General features: G+C 42.6%; 1 protein-coding gene across 4 annotated transcripts in view; it reads right to left on the minus strand.

Annotated features, from left to right (window-relative positions):
* Window positions 1-27,583, minus strand: part of PALM2AKAP2 (PALM2 and AKAP2 fusion) — a 658,794-nt gene that overhangs the window by 346,561 nt on the left and 284,650 nt on the right. For 3 of the 4 annotated variants that reach the window (XM_064379031.1, XM_012439051.3, XM_012439061.3), the window contains exon 2: window positions 21,312-21,357. In XM_064379031.1, coding sequence (XP_064235101.1) covers window positions 21,312-21,357 — 46 coding nt within the window. Of the gene's footprint in view, window positions 1-20,862; window positions 20,882-21,311; window positions 21,358-27,583 lie in introns of those variants that run through there. The other variant, XM_064379027.1, reaches the window with a different exon arrangement.

Consider the following 27,583-nt stretch of genomic DNA (forward strand, 5'->3'; position numbering starts at 1 on the left):
AGGGGAGGAAGGCAGCAAATCACACTGCCACGTGTATACCTATGCAACAATCCTGCATGTTCTTCACATGTACCCCCAAACCTAAAATGCAATAAATAAATAAATAAAGGCTTTGACTGGAGACAGAGCATTATGGGATATGTGAGTGTGCAGACAAGGAAGAGGTTTGAGCCATTAATGGCAAATGGCGCCCACTGTTTACAGGCCTCCTAGCCATTTCCCCTGGGACATAATTTCTACTGCCATAGCCAGAAGTAGAGTAGGGTTCCCTTGGCCATCACTGTGAGATGCAGGTATCATCTGACAGCATGCAGGGACCCTGTCCCCAAAAAGATACATTGAAGTCTTAACCCCCAGGAAACCTCAGGATATGTCTGAGACAGGGTCCTTTCAGAAGTCATCCACTTATGTCATTAGGGTAGGCCCTGTTCCAATATGATTGGTGTCCTTATGAAAGGGGAAATTTAGACATATAGGTAGACATATGTAAAAGGAGGAGGATGTGAAGAGACACAGGGACAAGTTGGCCACTTCCATGTTAAGGAGAGAGGCCTGGAACAGATCTTTCCCTCACAGCCCTCAGAAGAAATCAATCTAGCTGGATATCTTGGTTTCAGGCTTCTAGCCTCCAGAACTATCAGATGATATACTTTTTGTTGTTTAAGCCATCCAATTTGTGGCACATGATTATAATAGCCCTTTAAAACTAATACAGAGCCTTTATAACAACCCAGGGGAAAAAAGAACTAGGGAAGCCACAACAGTCCAAATTAGGAAGAACACTGATGTGTTTATTTGGTGAAAGCCACAGATACTAACCCAACTCTGGACATTTTGAGACCTGATGGCCTTAATGCCCAAAGAGAACTAAACTAGAGATAGCCAGTTTCTGTTTGTTTACTATGAAATTCACTTGTAGCAATAATGAATCTGCAGGCCATCTGCTTCCCACACATGCCCCTTCCCTGGTGGTTCACAGTCAAGGTGTCCAATGGGGAGGGTGATGGCTTCTGCAGAGCTGCTTGGAGCCAGTGCATGTGGTGGGTGATGGCTTGTAAAGGTCCTAGCAGTCCCACTGCTCACTGCTGATTCTGAGTTCAGAACCAGGAAGGGATCTTACTCTGTAGGCTTCCAGGAACTGGGCAAACCAAACTGCAAGTTCATGTTCTAGCTGGAAATTGTGGATGCTTTCCATGTGGAGGGGAGACATCAAGAGTGAACTGATCTCAAAGTCCAAGCATCCAAGAAGAGCACCTGATAAAAAAGTGAAGTTGGCAGAGCAACTGTTTCAATTCAAACAGCATTAAGTGAGTATCTGTGATGTGCCAACTTCCCTCTCTCCTCTGAAGCTAAGGGTAACCCCAAGCTGGGCCTGGAAGCTTCTCTTCCCTTGCTAAGTTGAGTGAGAACTTAGATGGGGCGAAAGGGCACAACCCAGCTGGGGGAGATGGAAAGTGAATGCAGAAGAAAGAACCTAGAGAAATTTGACGGGGAAGAGCCCCAAGAAGGTGGCAGAGGTAGCATCAGGCAAGGGAAAGGAGGAAGCCATCAGAGCAGGGGCCTGATTACAAAAGAAAGAAGAGAGAATTCTTTTCTCTCTTTAGGGATAAGACAGAATTTAGGGCACCCAGCTACCAGTTATTTTCACCACCCCCTAGCTAATATTTAGTACTGCCTTCAGTTATAATTGTAAGCACAGGCCCCAGGTAGATCATTAGTACCCATGTGACGTGGTTCGGCCTGTGTCCCCACCCAGATCTCATCTTAAATAACAATCCCTATAATCCCCATGATGGCAGGACCTGGTGGGAGCTGATTAGATCATGGGGCCAGTTTCCTCCATGCTGTTCTCATGATAGTGAGTCCCCATGAAATCTGATGATTTTTATGTGTCTGAGTTCCTCCTATACACATTATCTCCTTCACCTGCTGCCATGTAAGATGAAACTGCTTCCCCTTCCACCATGATTGTAAGTTTCCTGAGGCCTCCCGAGACATCCAGAACTATGAGTCAATTAAACCTCTTTCCTTTATAAATTACCCAGTCTCAGGGGAAGTTCTTTATAGCAGTGTGAGATTGGACTAATATACCATGAGTTTATCAGGAGTAGGAATCACAGACTTTTTATATAACATTACAGTTATTGGAGACAACTCAAAATATCACTTATGTTCATCAATAATTCGAAATTAGAGTAAGTATTAGAACTGCCACTCAATTTTACTTGATATAATAAAAAGGACATTATCAATAACTTTTCTAATATTTTATGACTGTATATCAATCAAAGCCCATGTTATCTACCACGATTTTCTAATATTTTGCTGACTGTATATCAGTCAATCAAAGCACATTATCATAGTTTTCTTTTCTTTAATTTTTTTTTATTTTAAGAAAAAAGCCTAGAAATAAAGTCACCAAAATATTAATAGTGTGTTTATCTGACTTGTGGGACTATGGTGACTTGAATTGTATTTTATTATCTATATATCCTACTTTCCTCCAAAACTGCATTATATTTTTGAGAAGTGAAAGACATTTTTGAAAAGGGGTCAAGTGTCCATCCAGGGTTCCTTTCTTTCTTTCTTTTTTCAGTGTTTCTTATTTCTAAAAGGCTAATTCTATCAGGATATACAAGCAAATGTATGAAAATATTGGGAAGTCAATATTAGACAAATATTATTTTAGAGTAAAGCTAAAGCTTGCCAAGAGTCTTTGATAACTTGAAAGTTTATCAATTCTTAGAAAAACAAAAAACTATTTTGAAATTGCTCAACTTTTGATAAATACCACATTTATAAGTTTTTAAAAAACACGACTTACTTGACAAGAAGATGAAGGTGATTTTTTGAAATATGACTCCATAATATAGCATGTTAATATATCTGGGGGTCATGATAAATATACAGAAGTAAGATTTTATTGTATTGATGTTGTTTATTGGAACAATTTTATCAGTGAATAACTTAAAATTAATAAAGTCTACAACATTTTTGTAATTCTGTAATTTAAAATGCCATGGTTTGAAAATACTGTTTTTTTTTTTTAAAGGAAGAAAGAAAGAAAAAAAAAAGAATGAAGAAGAGGAAAAAGAGGAAGAGAAAAAGAGAGAGAGAATGGGAGTATTGCTTTCTTGCCCGGGCTAGAATGCAGTTTAGTAATGGGTATTGAAAACCTCTTTTATACCAATAATTATACTTAATGATGTAGTCAGGAAGGAATAAGGGAAGAAAATAACAAACAAGCAGCCAACCAATATTTCATTTAAACCTACGAAATGCTGTGCAATTACTGAGGAGTGATTTACTTCCAATTATGTAGTCACTTTTGGAATAGGTGTGAGGTGGTAATGTATGTTTTGTGTATTTGAAGTGGAGAGTTCTATAAATGCTTATTTTGTTTACTTGTTCCGGGTCTGAGTTCAAGTCCTGGATATCCTTGTTAATTTTCTATCTCGTTGATCTATAGAATCGTTAGCTCTTCTTGTTACATTAATCCTTTTGCCATTATGTAATGTCCTTCTTTGCCTATCTTTGTTGCTTTAAAGTCTATTTTATCAGAGGCGAGAAGCTTTTTATTTATTTGTTTATTTTTACTGTCTGTTTGGTTGGTAAATCTTTCTCCTCCTCTTTGAGTCTTTGTGTATCGTTGCATATGAGATGGGTCTGGATGCAGCATACCAATGGGTTTTGTCTTTTTATCCAATTTGAATATATATGAGTTTAATACTGCCATTTGATGCTAGCTGCCTGTTTTACCCATTAGTTGGTGTAAATTTTTCATTGTGTTGATGCTTTTTGCTTTTTGATATATTTTTGGAAAGGTTGATACTGGTTGTTCCTTTATATGTATAGTGCTTCTTTCAGAAGCTCTTGTAAAGCAGGCCTGGTGGTGGTGAAGTCTCTAAGTACTTGTTTGTTCACAAAAGATTTAATTTTTCCTTCGCTTTTAAAGCTTAGTTTGGCTGGATATGAAATTCTGGGTTGAAAGTTCTTTTCTTTAAGGATGTTAAATATTGGTCCCCACTCTTTTCTAGCTTGTAGGGTTTCTGCTGAGAGATCTGCTGTAAGTCTGATAGGTTTCCCTTTATGGGTAACCTGAACTTTCTCTCTGGCTGCCCTTAGTATTCTCTCCTTCATTTCAACCCTAATAAATCTGGTGATTATATGCCTTGGGGTTGGTCTTCTTGAAGAATATCTTTGTGGTGTTCTCTGTATCACCTGGAGTTGAATATTACCCTCCCTTGCTAGGCTGGGAAAGTTTTCCTGAATGATATCCTGAAGAGTATTTTCCAACTTGGATTCATTCTCTTCATCACATCCAGGTACACCCATCAAACGTAAATTAGGTCTTTTCACATAGTCCCATATTTCTTGGAGACTGTGCTCATTCCTTTTTATCCTTTTTTCTCCAATCTTGTCTTCTCGTTTCATTTCACTAAGCTGTTCCTCGACTTCTGATATCCTTTCTTCTACTTGATCAATTCGACTGTTTAAACTTGTGTGTGCTTCGCGAAGTTCTCGTGTTGTGTTTTTCAGCTCCATCAATTCACTTATATTCCTCTCTAAATTGTCCATTCTCGTTAGTATTTCGTCAAACCTTTTTTCAAGGTTCTTAATTTCTTTGCATTGGGTTAGAACAAGTTCTTTTAATTCCCAGAAGTTTCTTATCACCCACCTTTTGAAACCTGCTTCTGATAATGGAACACACTCGCTCTCCATTAAGCCTTGTTCTGTTGCTGATGAGGAACTGTGATCCCCTGTAGAGGGAGAGGCATTCTGATTTTGAGTATTCTCTGCCTTTTTAGGCTGGTTTCTTCCCTTCATTATATATTTATCCCTCTGTCGTCTTTGTAATTACCGACTTTCTAAGTAGGTCTCTGAGCAGACGTCCAACTTGTTGATTCCCAGCGCCAAAATCTGAGCAATCCACTGCACCGGCCAAAACAGCGGTGTTAAGATTGATGGTGCTTTTCTGCCTGGGAATCTCCAGACTCTGTACCAAGAACTGCCGCGCTGAGGCGCCAACAAAACCGCCACGCTGGCCACAAGAGTCGCCCTGGCGACCCGTGGGGCTCCTCCGCTGGGAATCTCTTGTTCCGTGAGCAACAAAAATTCATCTGAAAGTGTGGCATCCTCTCGTTCTCTGCGCTTTCACTGGGAGCTACGAGCCTGAGCTACTAGTGATCAGCCATCTTGGATCTCTCTCATAATTTTCTAATATTTTTCTGACTGCATATAAATTTCACTGGTTATTAATAATATATATTTTATTTTGTGCATTTAAGCAGTATTCTGAAAAGGGACCCATAGGTTCCACTGCTAAGGAGTCCAAGATATAGAACAAGTTAAGAACTCTGCTAAAAGTCACTAAACTTGCTTTGACGCTATACAAATGTGTTGTGACAGGCAGAGAGTAGATAATGGTGAATATGATGCACTGACTGGTCTGAAGAAGTTTATGGTCAGGCGGAGAAGAGAGATAGGATGTTATATTCTTTGCCCATCTCTTTTTGTTCCCTGACTTCTGTTCCCATCAACAGAGTACAGCACTTCTGCTTGGCTCATATAGCACTCTGTGATCTAGAAAAGGTGCCCCTTCCTCAAAACCTGCTGGAAAATTGCCCTAACAAATACACAAGGCTACAGGGACCTTGTGTGAACAGTGCCCTGGCACAGTGCTCAGCAGTAAGGCTGAATTACAGCACCAGCCTAAGGCTTGACTATAACGAATCTCTGCAGAAATGTTAGGTAAGAAGGTTCCTTACACATGTATGCCAACTCCCTCATCTCTTGTCCATGGAAGACAGCGCTAATCCATCTTGATGTTCTTTCTCCAACACCTAAAATGCAGCTTCAAAGATCTTCCCACAGTGGCACTATAGATGGACACTGCTTATCACAGTTGACATAAGAGATGAAAACCACTTGCAATCCCGGGATTAAGGCTTTACCATTTTTGAGAAATCAATATTGTCATGAGGGATTCTAGAAAATAAAAAAGCCTTTGACATTTAAAGAAATGAATCCCTAATGATGACAGTGGAGATTTAAAGGAATGAATCCCTAATGGTAAAAGAATGGGAAATACATTTGGTCAGGTAACCTTTATGTTATACAACATCAGTGATTTCCAAAGGGGTTATTTTGTTCCACAAAGGATATATGGCAATATCTGGAGACCTTGATTGTCACAATGAAGAATGGGGAGTGCCACTAGCATTTACTGGCTAGGGACCAAGGATGCTACTGACATCCTATAATGCATAAGATCAGGACCCCCAACAGCAGAAAGTTATCTAACCCAAAGTGTTAATAGTACTTCAGTTAAGAAATCTTCCACTATAGGGTTGGCTTCCCATTCTCCAAACAGCTGCTCAGAAGTAGCCCATCTAGAGAATTTCAGGATCAAGCATATATATGACCAGACAAAAAAAAAAAGGCTGTCTATCTGCAGTGAGCAATTGTGAGTGTCCACAACCCTGTCCACTTCAGCATGTCCACAGGGCCAGTGAAAGTACTGTAGCAATCATTTTTTAACCTGATTTCACAATTATGGCTCTGCTATCTTCCAAAACCTTGAGCAATTTGAAAATATTTATTAAGGCACCAAAGTCCCTTTGGAAATTTCCAGGCAGATCAGACTCAAAATTGTAGCTAGTGTTTCTGAATAAGAAATGGAAGAGGGCAGAAAAGAAGCACTTAATGATTCAGAGACACCAGGGTGGACCCTGCTACCACTGGTCAGGGTAGCTTTTACCTGGTAGCCACTGTATTTGTAAATCAAGGCACTGGTCCCAAGGGTTCCATGAGGTAACTGAACAGGGAAGGCTGGCCAGAAACTACTCCTCGCTGGCTCCCTGCTTGGACTCAGGGAATGTGACTGGTGTGTTCTCTGACCTTTAGTCTGACACTAAGGGTGCTTAAAGTTCCCTGAGAGAGAAAAGTGAGGGTTCAGGCAAAATCCAGGGAGTAAAAAAAAAATTCACCAGGAAAATCTGCGGTGCTTTCCCTCAACCCTCAGTCCCTGTCAATAGAAATAAATGTTTTTAATTGTATGGACTTATTTTAGATGGGCCAAACTGTTACCTCTAAGAGATCAGATTTTCTGGTTTTCAAAAGAAAACAACATGCAGTTGGCTTGGATAGCAAGGACATAATGAGAAAATTCCACAGCAGCAAAACTCACATGCCAGCTTCAGTAAACATAAACCTCTCATCATGGAAAGCCCAGAAAACAGTGAAAAGGATGTCTGAGATGCTTCATTGTTCTGAACTGTCAGCAATGAGACAACAGTGATTTCTTCAGATAAAAGATTCCTAGAGCCTTCATCGCAAATACAGCCATTGAAATATGCCATCTAGAAGGCAGGGGTTAGCAAAGTTTTTCTCCAAATGGTCAGATAGGAAATATTTTTGGCTTTGCAGGCCATTGAGTCTCTGTTTTAATTATTCACCTCTGACATGATAGCACAAACCTAGCCACAGACAACACATAGGTGAATTGGCATGGCTATGTTCTGGTAAAAGTTTCTTTGTGGACGCTGACATTTGAATTTCATATAAATCTCATGTGTCATAAAAGATCCTTTTTTGATTTTGGTTTCAAACATGTAAAAATGTAAAAACCAGACACTGCTCATAGGCCTTATGAAAAGAGGCTGCGGGCTACATTTGGCCCATGGGCTATTGTTTGTTGGCCCCTGGTCTAGACCGAAAATTGGAATTACCACTCATTTTTCATTCTGAAGTGGCTCTCTAAAATCAATGTTCCTTCTTGCCTCCTTGTGATTCTGGAATTACACTAGTAAAATGGGAAAATGAAAAAACAAACAAACAAGACAAATAAATCAGCCATCACACCACTCTCCACCAAAGTATCCAGGCTGGGAAGGATCTGGTTGTGATCAGCATGTGACTCATCTTCCACCACCACCACCACAAGGCACTGTCCTGCTCAGTGCAGTATAAGATACATGGCTTGCTGAAGGCTAGCATTCCAGTGTTATTTTTAAACTCATCCAGTTTCAGCAATCTCCTCGTTTAGTCTTTACGGACATATTATTCAAAGGTTGGGCCTGAGAAAAAGGGTAGAGGAGGGGTCGGAAAATAAACCAATTTCTGAAATCCAGTTGTCTTCCTTCCTTGAGTACATATTAGATCAATTTCTTGTTCTCCAGAAAGGATATAGCTAGTTGGTCACAAAACATTTCTTGAAAACCCCATTTATGTGTAGAGAAGGCACTCTTATCCTTCCAACACATGCCCTATCTCCCTATAAACATGATACTATTTAAAATCAAAGCGTACAATTGCTTCTCAGCCTTTTGGCTAAGATCAAGAGTAGTAAGATCAAAGAGCATTTTCACCCTCACAATGGAAGGGTGAAACACAGACTTAGAGAAAATAGGTTTTGAATTTACATGAGAATGTGGCATGAATGTGAAGAGGATGCGCTTGCCAGATAAAATATGGAATGTCCCATTAAATGTGAATTTCAGATCAACAACAAATAATGTTTTAGTATAAATATGTCCCCATGTGGAATCACTAGGCATCCTATACATTTAATTGCTAAATGGAACAACCCTAGTAAGAGGTAGTGAAAAGACGACCCAGGCTGGAGCAGAAGGTATCTACCGGGAAGAAGCAAAAACTTGTTATATAGGTATAAGAGGGTGCTCATTATGAAACAGTCCCCCACCAATGGCTGGGAACCAAAGTTTCATGTTCTGGTCAACCTTCCTACCCTCAACTGATTCTTACGGTCTTTAAAGTCAGGGTACAAGGTAGGGCCAAGCAGAACTACTTCGATTCCAATTAGAGTTTTAAAATCAGGTTTCCTGGGGGAGTTTTGGGGGCAAAGGAACTGCTCAATTATCTGAGTACACCAGCGATTACACAAACCTATTCAAATTCAGAGAAGTGTACATCAAGAAAGTCAATTTTAGTGCTGGGAGCAATGGCATACGCCTATAATCCCAGCTATTTAGGAAGCTGAGGTGAAAGGATTGCTTGAGCCCAGGAATTCAGGACCAGCCTGCGCAACACAGCGAGACCCAGTCCTCCAAATTAAAACATTTTAATAAGACTATTTTGTTCTTCATTCTTTTTCATTTTTTAAAGAGGGCTTGTAGTTTTTACTTCATACAGAGAACTCATGAATTTATCCAACATGCTGGATAAGGAATTGATTTAAGTAGCAGCCCTGACTCCGACCCAAGACCATGGTTTTTTTTTTCATAGGGTTTGGATCCCAGAGGGCCCTCACTGCTATTACAAATGGCCTTCTTGCAGGCCCATCCAACCAAGGTGGCCAACATACCTAAACGTATCTACATCTCACAGAGCTTCCTGCTGTACCACCCCCCCAACCCCCATTCCCACATACTATTGGCTTTGCAATTAAATAAATAGGTTGTAAAAGGCAGACATGGAAAACTGGTGGCCCAGGCTGGGGGTAGAGGGGGAGGGTCATTCACTGAGATGGGAAACAAATCCAGCCCACATCGTGTTAAAGTCTCTGTTGTTTGGTTTGGCCCACGCAGTATTTAAATCGCTCTGAGCATTTAAACGTCAACTTCTTTCAAAAATTGGATTTCCAGGTTCTCTTGGAAAAGCAGCAGACCCCGGGCTTGAATTCCCACACAGTACACATCAGCTGGAGTTGGGTGCTCTCTGTCCCCTCAGGAGTCTGCTCTCTCTTAGCGAACACAGTCCCTAAAGCTCAGCCAAGTCAACCTGGCCCCTGCACACATCTGAGGTCCCACCCTGCTAATGTAAAGCATTCAGTAGGGTGTCTGGCCCACGGACCCTCTCAGGAACTGGGAGCCTTTCCCTCTGTCCCCTTAAGAAAAGCTACATGATGAAGTACCATCTTTCCCAGGCTTTATGGAGCCTGGGGTACCCTGTCTCCTTATAGGGGAGAGAGCCCATCTCTGCTGGAGGAAGCCTGGAAAAGTCTCGCTCTACTGCCAAGCCAGATTGCTTCCTGATTTTTCCTGTGGGCCCAGGCTGAGAGGGCATAAAAGCTGGAACCATCCAGAAGCAAAAGTAGGAACATGTCAAGATAGAGAGAGATGATGGTGGCAAGGGGAGAGAAAGGCAGGTAATTAAGCAGTTTAAATTACTTTCACCTTCGCCTCCTCTTTTCTGTGTTTTCACAGCCAATATTTTCTCTTCATTCTCCCTCATCACATCCAATACTGATCTGATATGTATCATTCTCACTCCAGTGCGAATAAGGATGGGGAGTGAACAGGCTAGTAGAGTCTTATTTCTAGTCATCCGTAAGATTGGAGAGTACATTCTACCGCCACCTCCAGGACCTCCTGTGTCTTCTGATCCATCCCTGCCGAACCTATCCCATCCATTGTTAAATATCCTTTGGGTTTTGTGGTGAGTTTTATTTGATTAACAACACTGAATTTTGAACACATATACTCAGACATCAATGTTCATGAACAAGACTGCCTGCAAACCACCTGGAAAAGAAAAATGGGCCACGCAGGTTAGGGGAGCACTGCTATCCTAGAGTATGCTTTTGCTTACCTGGATAAGCAAGACTTCCTTTTAGGATCACTCATATGAGCCTTGAGCTTTTTAGATATGTCTCACAGTTCCACTGGAGCAAGGAAACTTTCAAAGCACTTCCCACCCCAGTAGAGACAGCATGTAATATCAGCCCAAGAAGTATGTCATTTCATGCCACAAAAACCAATCAGGTGCCTAGGGAAAGCCACAGGGTGAGTTCATGCCACCCAGCCAAGAGGCACCTTTCTTAAGTCCTGGCCTCTCTCTCTCACGTCACATGCAGGACACACACACGCTATCACAGCTGCCCAAATCCTAGAGCTCTGTCTGGTATTTATTGGCCTCAAAGTTGTCGACATTAGCACTCAAACACAGACAAAGACAATCCCCTGCCTGCCACCAAGGGGTTAAGTTTTCAAGCATGTTTTTCTCTTAAGAATAACATTTTTTGGTAACCCTCAAGGTTTTAAGTTTCAGCCTTGAATTTAAAAATAAAATGAATACTTAGATGACTGGTTATAATTTAGCAGAGGGGGGGAAAATCCCACCCACCTAGAATAGTGAGTAAAGCAGTATAATTTTTTTTTTTCCAGGAAAAAAGTAAGAGTAGGTTTTACAAATGGCTTCAAGATATTTGGTATTGCACAGGCTGTCTACAGCCAAAAAGCCTGCGGGGTAATGAAATAGGTTTCCACAAGGGAAGTGATGGACAGGAAGACGTGTTCTGAGGTCTGGCCCACGGCCTTTTCATCTAGAGCAGGGGCTTTTATCTTGGGGCTCGCATGGCTTTTCTTTCCTCTTCGATCGATCTTATGCAAATGAAAGGTACAAATTCCCTATTCTTTTCTTCTAGCTAAACTTATATGATCCTATAGAAACAGTGATACTAGGGTCAAAGATTAATCCAAAGTATTTTTTAATATATGTTTGGGCATTATGTAAATAGGATATAGTCTTGTCTCTATGACTGTCAGTCTGTCTCCCTTTCTGCGTGTATTTAATAATCTCCTTTTGAGCATTTTAATTCAACATGAGACTAATGAAAAACATTGAGATAATAATTAACCAAGGGCACTGTAGCGCCAACACGCACTGCCCCATGACACCCTCTGCTCCTGCCAGCATTTCCTGTCAGGAATAGGTCTCAGCTGTGTGGTCTTCTCCCAAACCCAGAGCATTCACAAGCAACCTTTCCTCTACAAAGTCCCCCGTGCTGTGTGGCCCATCCCCTACAGTCCCCATGTTCTCTTAGGCCTCAGGGGGTACAGTGACTGTGCTTTGTGTTTTAAGATAAATAAGAGACAGCGTGAGGCAGAATCTTTCCAAAAATGAAGGGTTGGCTCAAACAATGCATGGTACAAAGACAGGTGAGAGAAGCCTGCCTGACATCCTTGGAAGAATAAACTCGTCCTTGATATGCCAATAACAAGTCATACTTGTATACACACAGACTGGTTTTGTAGAATATTAACCATCATTAAGTAAATGAACATCAGTTGCTGCTTCTCCTGGCATCCTATTGGAGTTACCCACATGAGAAGCAGCCATATTGTGAATTAGCATCTGCAGGCTGGACAAGGGGCCACCAGGTTTTATGGCCTGATCTGCTATGGGACATCTTCATCTACAGCTCCAACATATGTATGGCACATGGCACACCTCTCTCAATGGGGCTGTCATGGGGTTGATGGATAGCCTCTCTACTGCATGACTTCTGACTTCTTTTTTTTTTGAGACGGAGTCTCACTCTGTGGCCAGGTTGGAGTGCAGTGGTACGATCTTGCCTCACTGCAACCTCCGCCTCCAGGGTTCAAGAGATTCTCTCACCTCAGCTTCCTGAGTCGCTGGGACTACAGGTGCCTGCTGCCACACCTTGTTTATTTTTGTATTTTTAATAGAGACAGGGTTTCACCATGTTGGCCGGGATGGTCTCAATCTCTTGACCTCATGATCTACCTGCCTCGGCCTCCCAAACGCTTGGCCTACTGCATGACTTCTTATCTCACTGAGGTGTTCCCTAAGGCCTCCCCAAGGGCATTTTGTAGCCAATAGTTTTTGGTCAGTCAATCCCAGGCAAACCCTCTCAATCTGTCCAGTAAATCCCAGGCAAACCTTCCAAACTGGAGTTGTGAAGTAACCAACAGACAGAAATTTCCCTTTACTTAAATAGATTAAAGCAAGTTCCCAAGATAAGCAAAGACTTCTTGATCAGCCAATCTAATGTGAGAAGGACACAGCTGGACAGGGTGTCGCCCTTGCTCAGTCTGGAGTGAAGTGGCAGCTATTGTAGCTCGCTGAAATCTTGAACTCCTGCGCTTAAGTCATCTTCCCACCTCAGCCTCCCAAGTAGCTGGGACTACAGAAGTACGCCACCACACCCAGCTTGCATGACTTCCAAACTGGGCTATGTTTAAGGCCCTCATTAATCAAGACTAAATTTGGCCTTCTATTTTATTTCACCTCTTCACAATACACACACCACACAAACTCCTGGGCATATCACAATGGGCATGTGACACATATCAGGAGGACCTAGGTCATAATCTTCCTTTACTATTGATCTCCTGCTCTTCAGTGGTTCTCAAAGTGTGTTCCCCAGAAGAGCAGTTGTGGCTGGGAACTTGTTAGAAATACAAATTCTCAGGCCACATCACCCTAGACCTAAGAATTAGACACTCTGGGAGTGTGCCCTTGTAATCTGTGTTTTAAGGAACCCTCCAGGTGATCCTAATGCGCTAATATTTGAGAATCACTGTTCTATACCATACATGACAAAAACATCTGTCAAATGGCAGTTGCGGCCAGTATGAGTCCTGAGCCCAGCAGAATCTCCCTACAATGTCCATTACTTGAGGTCAATAATAAATCAGGATCAACTCAAGCATCCTGGCTGACATGAGATAGGCTTGGGCTTCATATCAGGTTTGTATATCAGATTTGCATACCATGGGTATAAGTTCTTAAATATTCTTTTCTAATCGGAATTTCCCAAATTAAGGTGCTGATTGGATGTCTTTTCACTTTTTTTTTTGTTAAGTTAGAGAGCAATTATCTATCTAGATATGAGTATTCTGTGTTTCATTAATGTCAGTGATTGCAAGGGCTCATTAAATGTCAAAAGTTATCACAAATAAGCACTATTTATCCAATGACCAAACATCTGGACACCGAACTCACAAAGCTTTGGTGAAAATGCAACCTGAAATTACACCATTATGAAAGATCTCAGAGGTGCTGATAGGCTTACTTCACGGCATCCTTATGAAATCCAAATAAATCAAGGCATAAGAAAAGTACACTGTAAAGTTCAAAGCTCTATCTATATCTGAAGGTCACAAAATGTTGACCTGTTGATCAAAAGGAATTGTGTTGTGACTGCCAATCTTTTTAAAGTTTTTAAACTAGTTAATATTGTTCTTTTTTAAGTGGAAGATCTCACATTTTAAAAATCAGATTTCTGGCTTCTCTTGAAAATGAGTTGATGTAACAACATAAGACCCACGTTCTCACAAGGCATAAATTAACTGCATCTTAACTGAGAAGTGGCATCTGCTCTCTAGGGACCAATACTTTCAACTCAGTCTGTGTCCCTCATTTACATTGTATGCTGGCCCCCTGGCCTGTTGAGTTTACAACTCCTGCCCCCTACAAATAACCAATTTTATTATTATTAATACTATCTTCATGCATTGAAAACTCAGGAGTTACTACATTTATCTGATTTCCTAGTATTTATCTAATTTTCTAGTTTGGCAAAAATGTTGTGGTTAATAGAATTCTCCTTTCACTCTTTGTGTATACTTTCTCTTTAAAGATGCATGAGTTATAATTTGTTGATCTGCTTATTATAAATAGGAAACTTTTGAGAGTGCTTAATGCATGCTTTCTCTGAACATTTCCCAAGAAACATCTAAAATAACCATCACAACAAGACCATGAAGTGGGTATGATCATTATCCTCATCTTACAGATGAGGAAACCAATGTGCAGTGACAGAATACAGATACTAAGGGAAAGGCTAGGACTTGTGCCAGGCCTTCCTGACACCAAAATCCACGCTGGTAACTACCCCACCAGACTATGTGGGGCACTGACAGACCTTGGAACCACCATCTCTGTGCATCTATGTCCATCTGCTGTCTCAGTCAATTTCACACCACAGAATGACCAACTCTTACTGCCAAGCAAGTTCATCAACATCTCCAGAGGGGATCAGTGATGAAACGTGGAGTTCAAAGGACCAACAGCAGTGACCCCAAAGCATTGAGAAGCCCCCAAAGAAATATAGAAACAACTCTACTGGGCCCTGGTTTTCCTTTAAATATTGACAAACTATAAGCCACAAGCCCCCTCGCTTAGCTTTTTCTATGATGACTTTTTTTTTCATGGTAACTGCTCTGTTTCTCAGAGCATTTTAAAGTTTGTCAGAGCAGCTGCTCTTCGTCCCAATAGGTTGAAGACTGAAATACTCAGAGACACAAATAAGTAGCAGGGAGGTGTGTGACACAGCATGCTGTGTAAGGCCTGCCTTGGCACTCCCAGACACAGCAATGACCCTGAATGGGCCCAAAGTGTCACCTATCCACTGGGCAGCTCCATAGACTCTGCCAAGTTGAACCCTTCCTCAGCACCAATATCCCAAGCAAATGATTTTTTAGGCCTTAACATGGAATTTTAGAAGCAGGGTGTCATCTGCATCTCTGAGATAGAAGACAACAAATGTACGGCCAAGATCTTAAATTCTCCATCCTCTGACAGCTGCACACCAATGACACAAGTCCACAAGGGACAAAGATAGGATGGTCCCCATCAGGAATCACAGTGTCTGTTTCTACAGGGCTTGGGTTTGGGTCTCTAACCCCTCTGAGGGATCCTTGGGAAGCTGGACTGGATAGTATTTAAATTATAGCAAGTACTTTTGCCCACACTTGGCAGGCCAGCCTAAAAGGCCTGGATCAAAAGCAGGCCGATGGTCTCCTTGGCTGCTGGCTCCACACTCCAAGCCTGGTATTCAAGGCTGTAAGTTCCCAGGCAAGAAGAGATGGGAGATATGAATCCAACAAAAAGCCAACAAGTACTTCTCTGCAAGCCCACGGCACAGCCAGCTTAAGCCAACAACTTATACCCAGGACTGAGTATAGGTTGCATACAGTCTATGCAGGACTGAGAACAGGATCAGGTGAAAGTCATAAACTCAGTAACTGCCTCCTTGGTGAGAGTTTAAAGAATGAAAGAGGCCGAAAGTGAAATCCTAACAAGGGCAGATTCCATAGACATATCCAAGCTCATGCCTCTCCTCCCAACCAGAAGATTTTAGTCTAGCAGGATCTTAGTGACAGTTTCAGCCCATATCAAAGCACCCTTTCAAGGCTGGATGTACCACTAACATAAATGATATGGTTTGGCTGTGTCCCCACTCAAATCTCATCTTGAATTCCCATGAGTTGTGGGCAGGTCACGGTGGGAGGTAATTGAATCACAGGGATGGGTCTTTCCCATGCTGTTCTTGTGATAGTGAATCAGTCTCACGAGATCTGATGGTTTTATAAAGGGGAGTTTCTCACCACAAACTCTCTTCTCTTGTCTGTCGCCATATGAGATGTGCCTTTCACCTTCCGCCGTGATTGTGAGGCCTCCCTAGTCATGTGGAACTGTGAGTCCATTAAACCTCTTTTTCTGTATAAATTAGCCAGTCTTGGGTATGTCTTTATGAGCAATGTGAAAACGGACTAATACAACAAGGAATTGGTAGTCAGGAGAGACTGGGATTTAGTACAACTCTCCCACCTCTACCTGTGTAAGCTTGGATACCTCTGAATGCTCACCTGTGAAGTGTACAAGATTTGCCCTACACACCTCAGAAAGAAGGCAGCATGTACAAGGTTTTCATAAATCATAAAGTACTGCACAAATGCAAAGATCATCTTTATTACTTCACAGAGTGGGTTCTAATTAAATGACAAAATTCCCTAAAGAACAGCATAGGTTAGATTAGCATTTCCTATTTCAGCACATATATAAACATACTCATGCTGGTCCCTGGTGTAGCCTGAGGCCTTGTCCATGTGGCTCTTAGGAGTTTCACCCAAGACAATCTCTATAATGTTTAATTATTTTCACTCATGCCCAAGGAAAACCATCTTACTCTCTGATGTGCAGACATAACAGCACCCTCCCCCAAGGTTGATTTCCATTGAGACACAACAGCTTCTTCCCCATGGGAATGTTACTCGTTCCATTACATTTTATGTTGGGTGTTTCTATGCACTGCATCCAGGCTTGAAAGACTCTCAAAAGGAGGTGGGCCTCCTGGCTTGTCTCAAGCTTTCCCAGTGCAATGGAATCAGACTGCTGCTCCGAGACCACCTGCACAGTGTGCTTATGGGAAAAGTGTAAGACGCTGCCGCCATCTTGGGTGGCAGCTCAGGGCAGCAGTCAAAACAATCAACGGCCTGCTGTGGGCAGTGTTCAAATCCTGGCTTCGATACTATTAGTTTAATGTTAGGCCAGTTCTAGAACTCCCTTGCCTATAAAATATGAGTAATATTGTAGCGCCTACCTCATAAGCTTGTGATTAGGATCAATGAGATAATACATGTTGAAAAGCATTTCAGTGTTCATTCTGAGTATGTGTCTTCAGCTACTGACTCAACTTCTTCAGGCTTTTGCCTTTCTCTTTCTCACACGAAACGTTCTAAATAAACAATAATCAAATAACAAATAAACAAATGCCTCCTGATAATTGGGAAAGTTATGATGTTATTTTATATTTTCCCAATTTCATACTCAAATGTCTTCCTTTTAGGAAATTGTTTCACAGCTCTGAGATTGGTTTATATGTTCTTCCTGGGTGCTCATTTTCATAGTATTCTTGGCACTGGATAGTAACTGCTTATGTTCTTTTCTATTTCTTCCATTAGACTCTAAATAATGTTAGGTGAAAAAAAGTACTTCACACCGTGCCTTACTGAATGAACAACACTCAATAAATGGCAATTGTTGTTATTATTCACTGGGATTACCATTCTCATTCATACAGTTTCAGAGGCCTTTACCATGTGCTAAATGTAAAGTATGGGGAGTATCCCTACAGACGAAAGAAGCATGTGAGCATAGAGACAATTGTCAAAGATGGCCTTGCTCTTCTTTTGGCAGAAAACAGGATGAGTCATCTTTTCTCATTGATTAGTTCCTGGACCCAAATGGAAGATTCCATTAAAGCACTGTAGTTCCTAAGTATTTAATTCAGTTGTGTGTGTGGGGGGGGGATATTCCACAGATGTTCATGTGACAAACAGCTTAAGTCTTAGGACTTCTGTCCTTCAAGAAATTATGTGCAAAGGATGAAATAAAGGTTTCAGCCTCTGGCGGCTGAAACTTGGGGATACGGTTTTCAATGTTGCCAATACCTTCCCAGAGGAGGAATCTGTAAATACCTACTGCACAAATGGATGAATGAATCCTCAAGTCATATCTCTGCCTCTGTCTAAAGCAGTTAGAGAAAGTGAAGCTGGGCAGGGCCCTTACTTTTAGTCAGCTGAAGGAAACAAAAGCTGTTTAAGTCAAGCACAGTGGCTCATGCCCTTAATCTCAGTGCTTTGGGAGGCTGAGGTGGGAGGATCACTTGAGGCCAGGAGTTCAAGACCAGCCTGGGCAACATGGCGAAACTCCTCTCTACAAAAAAACTTAAAAATTAGAGAGGCATTGTGGCACATGCCTGTAATCCCAGCTACTGGGGAGGCCAAGGCAGGAGGATGCTTTCAGGATGCAGTGAGCCATGATGGCAGCACTCCAGCCTGGGTGACAGAAACTCTGTCTTAAAAAAAAAGCCATTGATACTTATTCCACTTCAGAGGTGTTGCTTCTGACCCCCCACAGGACAAGACAGCAGTATAGACAGAAACTAAGGGCTTTACTCAACACCATCCAATGGCAGCTGCCTGCCAGGTGCTTTACCTCCATCCTAACTAAGCCTTACAACCAGCCCAGGAGGTAGAACTCACGAGCCCATTCTACAGATGAAGTAACTGAGACCCAGACTAAAGACTGCCCAAGGCCCTGAAGGCTGGAATCCCAGTCAATCTGCTCTGCCTCTGAGAGAGAAGCCCACGTAGGTGAAGATGTGAGGACCTACTCTCTTCTTCCCTCATGTCTCCAGAGAGACTTCAGGTGTGCTAGGTTCTAGGGGCAGGCTTGTGAGCTCCTCAGAGTCCTCTGAGAACTCCAAGAAGAGGGTGAGAGAGTCAGGATTTGCAGAATTCAGAGAGTGGGCACTAGGCCAGAGCACAGCATAACACCATTTACCTGTGTGGCCATAAGTCCCCCCACCCAACTCCCTCTGTCTCTCTCTCTCTCTCTCTCTCTCTCTCTCTCTCTCACACACACACACACACACACACTCTCTCTCTCTCTCTCTCACATACACTCTCTCTCTCTCTCTGTCTCACACACACATGCACACATACTCTCTCTCTCTCTCACACACACACTCTCTCTCTCTCACATACACTCTCTCTCTCTGTCTCACACACACATGCACACATACTCTCTCTCTCACACACACACACACACACACACACACACTTAGCAAATCTGGTGGCAACATCATACAGTCATCCCTCAGCATCCTCGAGGAATTGGTTTCAGGACCCCCCTTGGAAACCAAAATCAAAGGATGCTCAAGTCCCTGATAGGAAGTAGCATAGTATTTGCATATAACCTACTCACAATCTTCCACATCTATTAATCATTTTCAGATTGCTTATAATACCTAACACAATGTAAATGTGATGTAAACAGTTGATTATACTGTATTGTTTAGGGAATCATGACAAGAAAAAGTCTGTACGTGGTTGGTACAGACTCAGCTATCCATTATTTTTTTCCAATAGTTTCAATCCAAGGTTGGCTAAAGGTGTGGGTATGGAACCCACAGATAGGGAGGGCAGACTGTATAGGTGCACATTCAGGAGAATAATCAACAGCTCCCCAGATACACAGGACAAACTCAATTCTTCAGTAACTGAAGAGGCACGAGTGAGTATTTGTGTGTATTCTTATACACTCAAGAGAATTCCTAAAGATTTGCCTAGATCATTCTTGAAAATCAATTTGGCCTCTACTGGGATTACTCAACCGCACTTGGAAGGGGGTGGCCCCAGTGTTAGCAGCTACTGGCCCCATATTTGGAAAGCAAGTCCTTTCATGGAGTTCAGCTGTTGCTCAGGCATCCAGTAAAGCTGGTTGTGCAAAGGCAGAAAATGTGACAACTGTTGGAAATCTTCAGCAGCGGCCAATGGGAGCAGCCGCTGCATCAACAGCTAAAGCAGGCTATTATCCAGTTCACACAAAACACCCACCAGCTACATGGCACCATTAACTCAATATCACCATTCTTATCAAGTTTATGACACACTGGCCACACTGCCTTGCCACCAACTTTAGAAACCACAAATAACTTCATAAACCATCAAAATACACATGCACCGGGGGAAAGGGAAAGAAGAAAAAACAGCCTTCCTGAGTTCAGAGCACCACATCCAAAGATTACCTAATAGGCAAATCATGGCATTTCAACATTGCCGACAGATATCGCTCTCACTTCAGTGGTGAAGTCTCCAAGACACTTCAGATTTGAGGCGTTTGAGAAAGAGGGTCTGAGCCATGGACACCACATCAAATGCTTCCAAAAAAAGAAGGGGCTGTGTGCATTTTCCCAATGAAGAATCTGTCCAAAAAAGGCTCTGGAAAACACTTTAATATACTTTGCTTCCAAAACATTACACACTATTTCTCCAACAAATTTATATATGTTTCCAGAGAACTTCCGAACTGGAAAAAAAAATATTTAGGTGGAAGAATGTCTGGAGATTCTTTTATGCCAATATGTTAACAGACCTTATTTTTTTAATTGTTACTATTTCATATGGCAGCAGTAATCTTTCCCTCATCCTCAAAGGAAATATATAATCCAGCTGTGGTGGCTCCAGTAAAAATACCACATCTGTGGATCATTGGCAACACTGTGTTAAGATTGCTCAAATCTAGGCAGTCTCAGAGAGTTCTTTTTTTAAAACCAAGATGCACATGGGTACACTTTTCTGAAAGTGCCTACGAACTTTGCCAAACTGGCTGCTCCTTTGTATACTGAAAATAGGTTTTCAGATACTCCACACCCCTAAGAGGGACACTCATGGAATATTATAACCAGGACCCAGTTGTAAGAAGTCCCCACATCTCCTTCAGGGTGGTGGCTTGCGCCAGTGCCCTTGTCAATATCAAACAGAGAAGGGAAAACTAACATTCCCGGTTTCTGGGAGGAGGTCCTACCGCGTGGCTGGCTGAGTCGCTGACTCCTGGTTTTCCACTTAACAGGAGGATGGCTTCCGCAGGAAGGATGGCAGCCACCGTTCAGGTCACCCTTCTCCTGGTTCTCCAGGGTATAAAGTCAACGTATGCCTGAGCACTGGGTGATAATATTCCTGGAGTTGTCCCCCCACCCCAAGCCTCTGTTTAGTCCTTCCCCAAAGCCCAGCAGCAAGCATCTTATTTCTAAGCCAATCTTCTACATTCAGATCCCCAGACCAAAGCGTGCCCTGGGGGTTTCCATCTACAGACACAGAAAAGAAAAGGCAGCCTAGCTGAGCCCTGACAGAGTTTTAGTCCCCGGAACATATGCCCTGCGGCTACTGTGCTGGCATGACGCTCTCCCCGAAACCCTCTGGGTCCCCTTCCACCCCAGACAATAGAGCAAGAAAATAAAATGAAAGTGGACTTACTGCTATGGCTTGCAGCCTTTCCTTGTGCAATTCCGCCTCTGCCATCCTGGAGAAGGGCACACAGGCAGGGGAAAGAGGAAAGAAAAACAAAACACACGCTGTAGTCACCCAAGGAAACTGATGGGCACCCCGAGGGGCTTTGCTAGAACCCAGGGGAACGCCGAGGGGTGGCTGGGGATCCGCTCTGGGGGCGGCGGGCAGAGCTGTGCGCACGGCAGGCTCGCCCGGGCTCAGCCTCTGGCCTCCGCCCGCCCGGCCGCCTGGCTGCGCCCCAGCGCCGCCGCTCACTGCATCTCCCGGTCGCCGCCGCCCGCGCCAGCAGAGGACGTGGGACGCGGGCAGCCACCGAGAGGGCGCACTCGACCCGCGCTCGTTCTCGGCCCTGACGTCTCGGCTCCTCGCTCCGCCCCTGGAGTGTGGGGGACCCGAGGCCGCGGTCCAGGGCGGCTCCCAAGATCGCTGCTGCGGTCTCCCAGGCGCAGACAGACGGCACGCGAGCGAGTGGGCACCTGGGGCAGGGGCGCACAGCGAGCTGCTGGGGCGCACGGCTGGCGTGGTGCGTCCGGGTGGACACACGCTTGCCGGGGCGGAGGCAGAGCGCAGTGGCGCCTCCACGGCGCAGATGCCAGTAGAGAGGGGCGTCTGACCGAATGTGGGACCCGAGCACGTGCCGTTATGTGGTGGCTGAGGCCACCAAGTGTCCAGGGTGCCTTCTAGCTCACGCCAGACGCCTGGGCTCCACGTGGGGACATTCACAATTGAGAAGGGCTGCCTTGCCCACGTGGCCCACATGCTTAAGATGACCAAGTCCTCAACATCAAGTTGGCCGAGGGTACAGTATATCTCCAGAGAGGTCACCATTCTGGTGAGGGGAAATGTGGCCTGAAAAGAAGCCCAGAGTGTGTAGTCCTGGGTGCTAGGCTAGGCTTCACATTTTATTAGCTGTGGAATCTCGGGCAACTTGCTTAACAACTATGAACCTCAGTTTCCTCATCTGAAAAAAAATGGAGGATCACAAGGGTTACCTCACGCAGGTGTCATTAGAGATGAATGAGAAAAAGTATGTAAAAGTGCTTTGTAAAGGGCATCACATACATCTCTTATTATCCTGTGACATTCTGGATTGAAATCCTTTTAGGGTCTTCTGTTCACTGCATCTGAAAGGAAAAGTAGGATCTACTCGCTAAAATACTTCACCTATTCTTTACTAAAACAGGATACCATGTGGTACTAAAGTGAGTCTTTAGTGACAGGTCCTGGACTGGATGTGAGAAGTGGATCAGGCCCAGTCCAAAAGGAGATCAATGCAAAGACAAACAAAACGCCTCTTAACAGTAAGGCGGGACCTCCTAGAATTCCCAACATTCACAGGCAAACTTTTCTTCATGAAATTAAATAAACACTGATTTGGCCTCTACATCCACAATGATTCTATAAATGCAGGATTTAAAAGCGTATTAAAAGATATACACATCAGCAGGTGCAGTGGCTCACATGTGTAATCCCAGCACTTTGGGAGGCCAAGGTGGGTGGATCACCTAAGGTCAGAAGTTCGAGACTAGCCTGGCCAACATGGCGAAACCCTGTCTCTACTAAAAGTACAAAAAATTAGCCAGGCATGGTGGTGGGCACCTATAATCCCAGCTACTCAGGAGGCTGAGGAAGGAGAATTGCTTGAGCTGGGGAGGCGGAGGTTGCAGTGAGCCGAGATTGCACCACTGTACTCCAGCCTGGGTAACAAGAGCAAAACTCTGTTGAAAGAAAGAAAGAGAGAAAGAGAGAGAGAAAGAGAAAGAGAAAGGGGGGGGAGAGAGAGAGAGAGAGAGATGCACATCAAATTTTCCAAAATCACCTGTTTCCTGAGTAAATTCTTCCATTTCAACTAAATTGCCCTTTCAGTTTTCACAGAGGTTCACCTGTCACTGATGAACAATTACTCCTCTGACCAAAGATAGAAGCACTCACCAAAATCGTTTACTGATGGATTGTTTTCCCATCTTTTTCATAACAAGTGTAGGTGGAGCTGTTTGTTTCATAAATCCAAGCCAGTGCCAGATTCTACATCCCACTCCAATATATCAGAAACTTCTACGTTCTGGCTAAGACCCATCCCTTTCTTCAAATGCATCCTTTTTTCTTCATTTCCAGCACAAGCCCCAGCAGGACAAGTTATTTTAAGGGGGTTTGCTTACAAATAAACAAAGCTGTTATTGCTTCACTCTGCTAAAGCAGTAACAGCTCATTTCTTACCTTGTAGAGAATGCCAAGATGAGGAAAATGAGACCAGAGAGGTTGAACGGCTCAGCTACAGCTTTAGAGCTGGGATTTAAACTCAGATCACACTCACCAGAGCCCATGCTCTTAACCACTAAGTGTCAGGGTTGGCCAGTGATATGGAGATGTGGGCAGGCCCCAGGAATAAACCAGAAGTGAACCAGAAATGGTCCTTCTACTCCCAGCTATTTAGATATTTAAAAGATATGATTGAGCACAACAATGAGAATATACTGTCATCAAGCCATAGGCTTAAAAGTGGTGAAAATGGTACATTTTAAGTTTTGTATATTTAACTGCAATAAATTTTTAAAAGAAGTGATGGGATGGAAAGGTGGAGAAGGAAAAGGGCCTGGGCGCCCTTTGTAAGTCATCTGTTGGAAAGATCTGAACTCTGAATAGAAGACTCAGGGTTGGGGACACACATCCGAATGTCATCTACTTTGCAATTACAACTAAAGAAATGAGAACAGCCTGGATGAGAAAACAGACCAAGAAGAGGAGAGAGCCCAGAAAGGAAGACTGATAAAGCATCATCTGAGAAGAAGTAGAAGGAAAAATCCAGAAGGATTTGCACCAAAAGCCACAAAGAAGGAAAGAGGTTTTCAACAGGGCCGTATGATTCTGAAAGGTCGTGGGGGATGCAGATAAAGAAGAGGCCATTGGATGGCTGTCAGGAGGCCATAGTGACTTGTGTCTGGAAGGTGAGCTTGGAAGCATTTACAAGAGTTGAGGAATGACTGCTACCATGTGAATGTTGAAAATAAAACAAATAAAAAGAGTTGAGGGACGAGTGAGAGGTCAGAGAGAAGCATTCAAGAGTACAGACTGCTTCTTTCAGCTCTTCGGATGTGAAAGATGAAGGTGGAGAACAGGAACATGGTCTATGGGAGGCAGGGTCTAGTTGAAAGGGTTTTTAGGTCAGGCAAGACTCGGATGTTTGGGGGTCAAGGCAAATTAGACAACAGGGAAATGAGGCCAAAGACACAGTCAAAAAGAAGGTGAATATTAGGCAAAGTCTCTGATTAGTTGAGAGGACATCTAGATGAGTATCACATTAGCCACTTAGCCTTGGGAAGAAGGAAGAACGAAGCAGGGCGCGAGGATGAAATGGATAAAGACGAGAAGAAAGTTTGAGTTGAAGTCTCTCGAGAGAGGTTGAGTTTGCATCAGATGGCCTGGTTTTCCCAATTGAACAAAGGGTCATTGATTAAGATTGATGGCGTGAGGTTGGGGCTTCAGAAAAATAGAAATGGTTTGTAAAGAAGCTGTGGGAGATAAGAAAGACTAAAACATGGTTCCCAAACAGAAATGTGTATCAGAATCTCCTGAAGACCTGTACAGAATCAAATTTCAACGGGGTGAGGTGGGGGTTAGAGATGGGTTTAGAACCTTTGTACTAATTTAATTTACTAGGAATAGACTAAAGACTCATGACAAATTGTGTGTACCTCCTAAGTGGTTTTTAACTGCCTGGAGACCCACAATAAAAACAAGGTTGTGTTTATTCGGTGTTGAGGATTATCAAAGCAGGTATGGCCAAAAGCCAAAGAAGAGAGGAAATTCAAAATGCTTTTGGCTAGGTAGGAAGCGTAACAGATTCGTTCATATATACATTTTTTTTGGGGGGGTGACTGGCCAACTTGTGAGCTCCTTCCCATCTTTGGGGAATTCCCATATTACAAGCCATAGTGAGGGGCAGAGCCACATCCTGTTGTAGAACCTGGGAGGTATCAGATACTTGTTCCACAGATCCCCCTGAAGCCATGGCATGGCATGCAATCTGGGCTCAGTCAGGCATGTGCACCTGCCAAGAATTTTAGAGACACAGCGTTTTAAGAATTCCTTTAGGCTAGTAGCTCACCTTTGGTTGTACCCATTGCCCAAACTTCTTTCTTTGGACCTCCCATCTCTTCTGTGATCTAATACAATTTCATTTCATTCTTTTTCTGCTCCTATCAACTAGAATCTAGTTCTGTTGCTTGGGACCAAGAACCCTAAGTGAAACAGCAAGGCACATGAAATAAATGCCTGATGGTTGGCCAAGGAGCAGAGGGAAAATCTTTCCTCCTCTTCCAGCACTTCTCCTTTCAACTCTCTAAATTTTCATATGTTAAAATCTTTGAACCCATTATGAACACAGACATTTATAACCCAAACTATGCCATTTCTTTAATAAACCTATACTGCATAATTATTTTATATTAGACATTAGGCCATGGCCTGATAGAAAGAAAAAAAAATCACAGTCTAGTGCCACAACCATATTGGTGACTATTTGCCCTCCAAACATTCAAAATCCGGAAATATACATCACGATGATGTATAATGTATGTAACAAATCACTAGTTCTTGCTGAGACATTAAATTGTGTTGCATAAGCACCATCTGTACAGTTTAATGGTTTTTATGATAGATGCTTCATTGCAAAGCATTATTTTAAAAAAAAGGATACAGAATGCTAGATATGCAAAATAGATGTTTTGTTAATACAAATTTCAGAATCTATTTTAGAACATGAGTCCTTTGAGAATCACAAATGATCACAGCCAGTTCCTTTGTGGGGAAAGCAAGAGTTCCGTATCCCGCAAGGGAAATGACTTGAGCAGGACCTAAGAGTGTGACATTTCCCAGAAACCTGAAGCTTCTTTTTGACAAGAGGAATTTTGAAAGGAATGCCAGGATCCCCTCACATGTTTATATTTGTATTAGTTCTCTTTTGCCTGGGATCCTTTGAAAAAGTGGTCATTTAAAACATATGTGATAGCTGCACAGAATCAAAAGAAGGAGGACGTTGCCTGTGGTCTTCTTGGCTCCTGTGGTTGTTAGCTCTTTGGGAAAGTTGATGGGATTTCAAGTATATGCTATTTTTCTCCATGGGATCCAAATGATAGATTCATATAGGGAGTCCCCGTGGAGCAAGAAGACAGAGAAAGAGGTCAGAAACAGCACCAGTGTGAAAAATAAACTAGGCTGGATGCTGCTTAAGATATATATTGACTAAGGTCTTTACATGGCACGTCGAAAATGAGCAATTGGAAATCTGGCTGGAAATGAGTATTTGTATTTCACTGTGATGGCTTCCTTTTCCCTTGGTTAGCTTTGGCAATGACAGTTGATCAACATGAGTCCCTAGAAGAAACTGGGTGGGTAAGGAGAGTGTGTGGGAATTAATCAGAGCTGAATGGTTAGAGGACATTCTACATTTACTTTGCTGTGATACTTTGGACAAATCACATAATAGATCAGAATCACAGTTTCCTTAGGTTAAGATGGAAATGAAAATACGTGATGTCCAGTCTCACTGAGTTGTCATATCTGGTGAGTTTAAACACTGTGTTATTCAGATGTTGGTCCCGAGTAGTAGTCTTGTTAATGATAAAAGTTTTGAAAAGTGGGATTAGGAAGTAGGAGGTAGATATGACACAGAAAAGACATGAACTCTAAGGATGACTTGGAATCTCAGCCCTCTCATAGAGATGTTGTAATGAATAATGATAACAGATACAAAGGGCTTGTGATTGGCCATGGTAGCTGCTCTGGAAATGGTAGATCTCAATCACTCAACCCAGCTATTGCTTCATTAAAAATGCCATAGACCAAGTTAAGTGAATGACTTGATTTTATACACCCTTTTATGTAGACTTGTTTTAAAAAGAGGTGAGCTATCAGTATTCTTAAAATTCCTTCCATTATAAGGTACTTCTCATTTTCCATCTTTTAAAAAAGAGGACTCTGTCCTATGTCATTTATTATCTAGAAACATCTTTACTAGACTCTGCTTTTAATGATTGTTAGACATCTGCAGTCTTATCTTTTAGAGTGGGTCAATCTAACAATTACAAATAAGAAGAAAATTTTTAAAAAATTTAAGAGGCGATAGATTAAGTCCTAGGAAAATATGGAAAGAACAGCTTAATTTTTGAGTATTAGGAACACAGCTTCATGCCTACATATTGAAGGCGCTCTGTGGTAGAAACAATTCTAGGTTTGGTTAT

The sequence above is a fragment of the Aotus nancymaae genome, unplaced genomic scaffold (genome assembly GCF_030222135.1).
Source record: "Aotus nancymaae isolate 86718 unplaced genomic scaffold, 86718_ANA_hifiasm-v0.15.2.pri h1tg000003l, whole genome shotgun sequence".
Classification (NCBI taxonomy): domain Eukaryota; kingdom Metazoa; phylum Chordata; class Mammalia; order Primates; family Aotidae; genus Aotus; species Aotus nancymaae.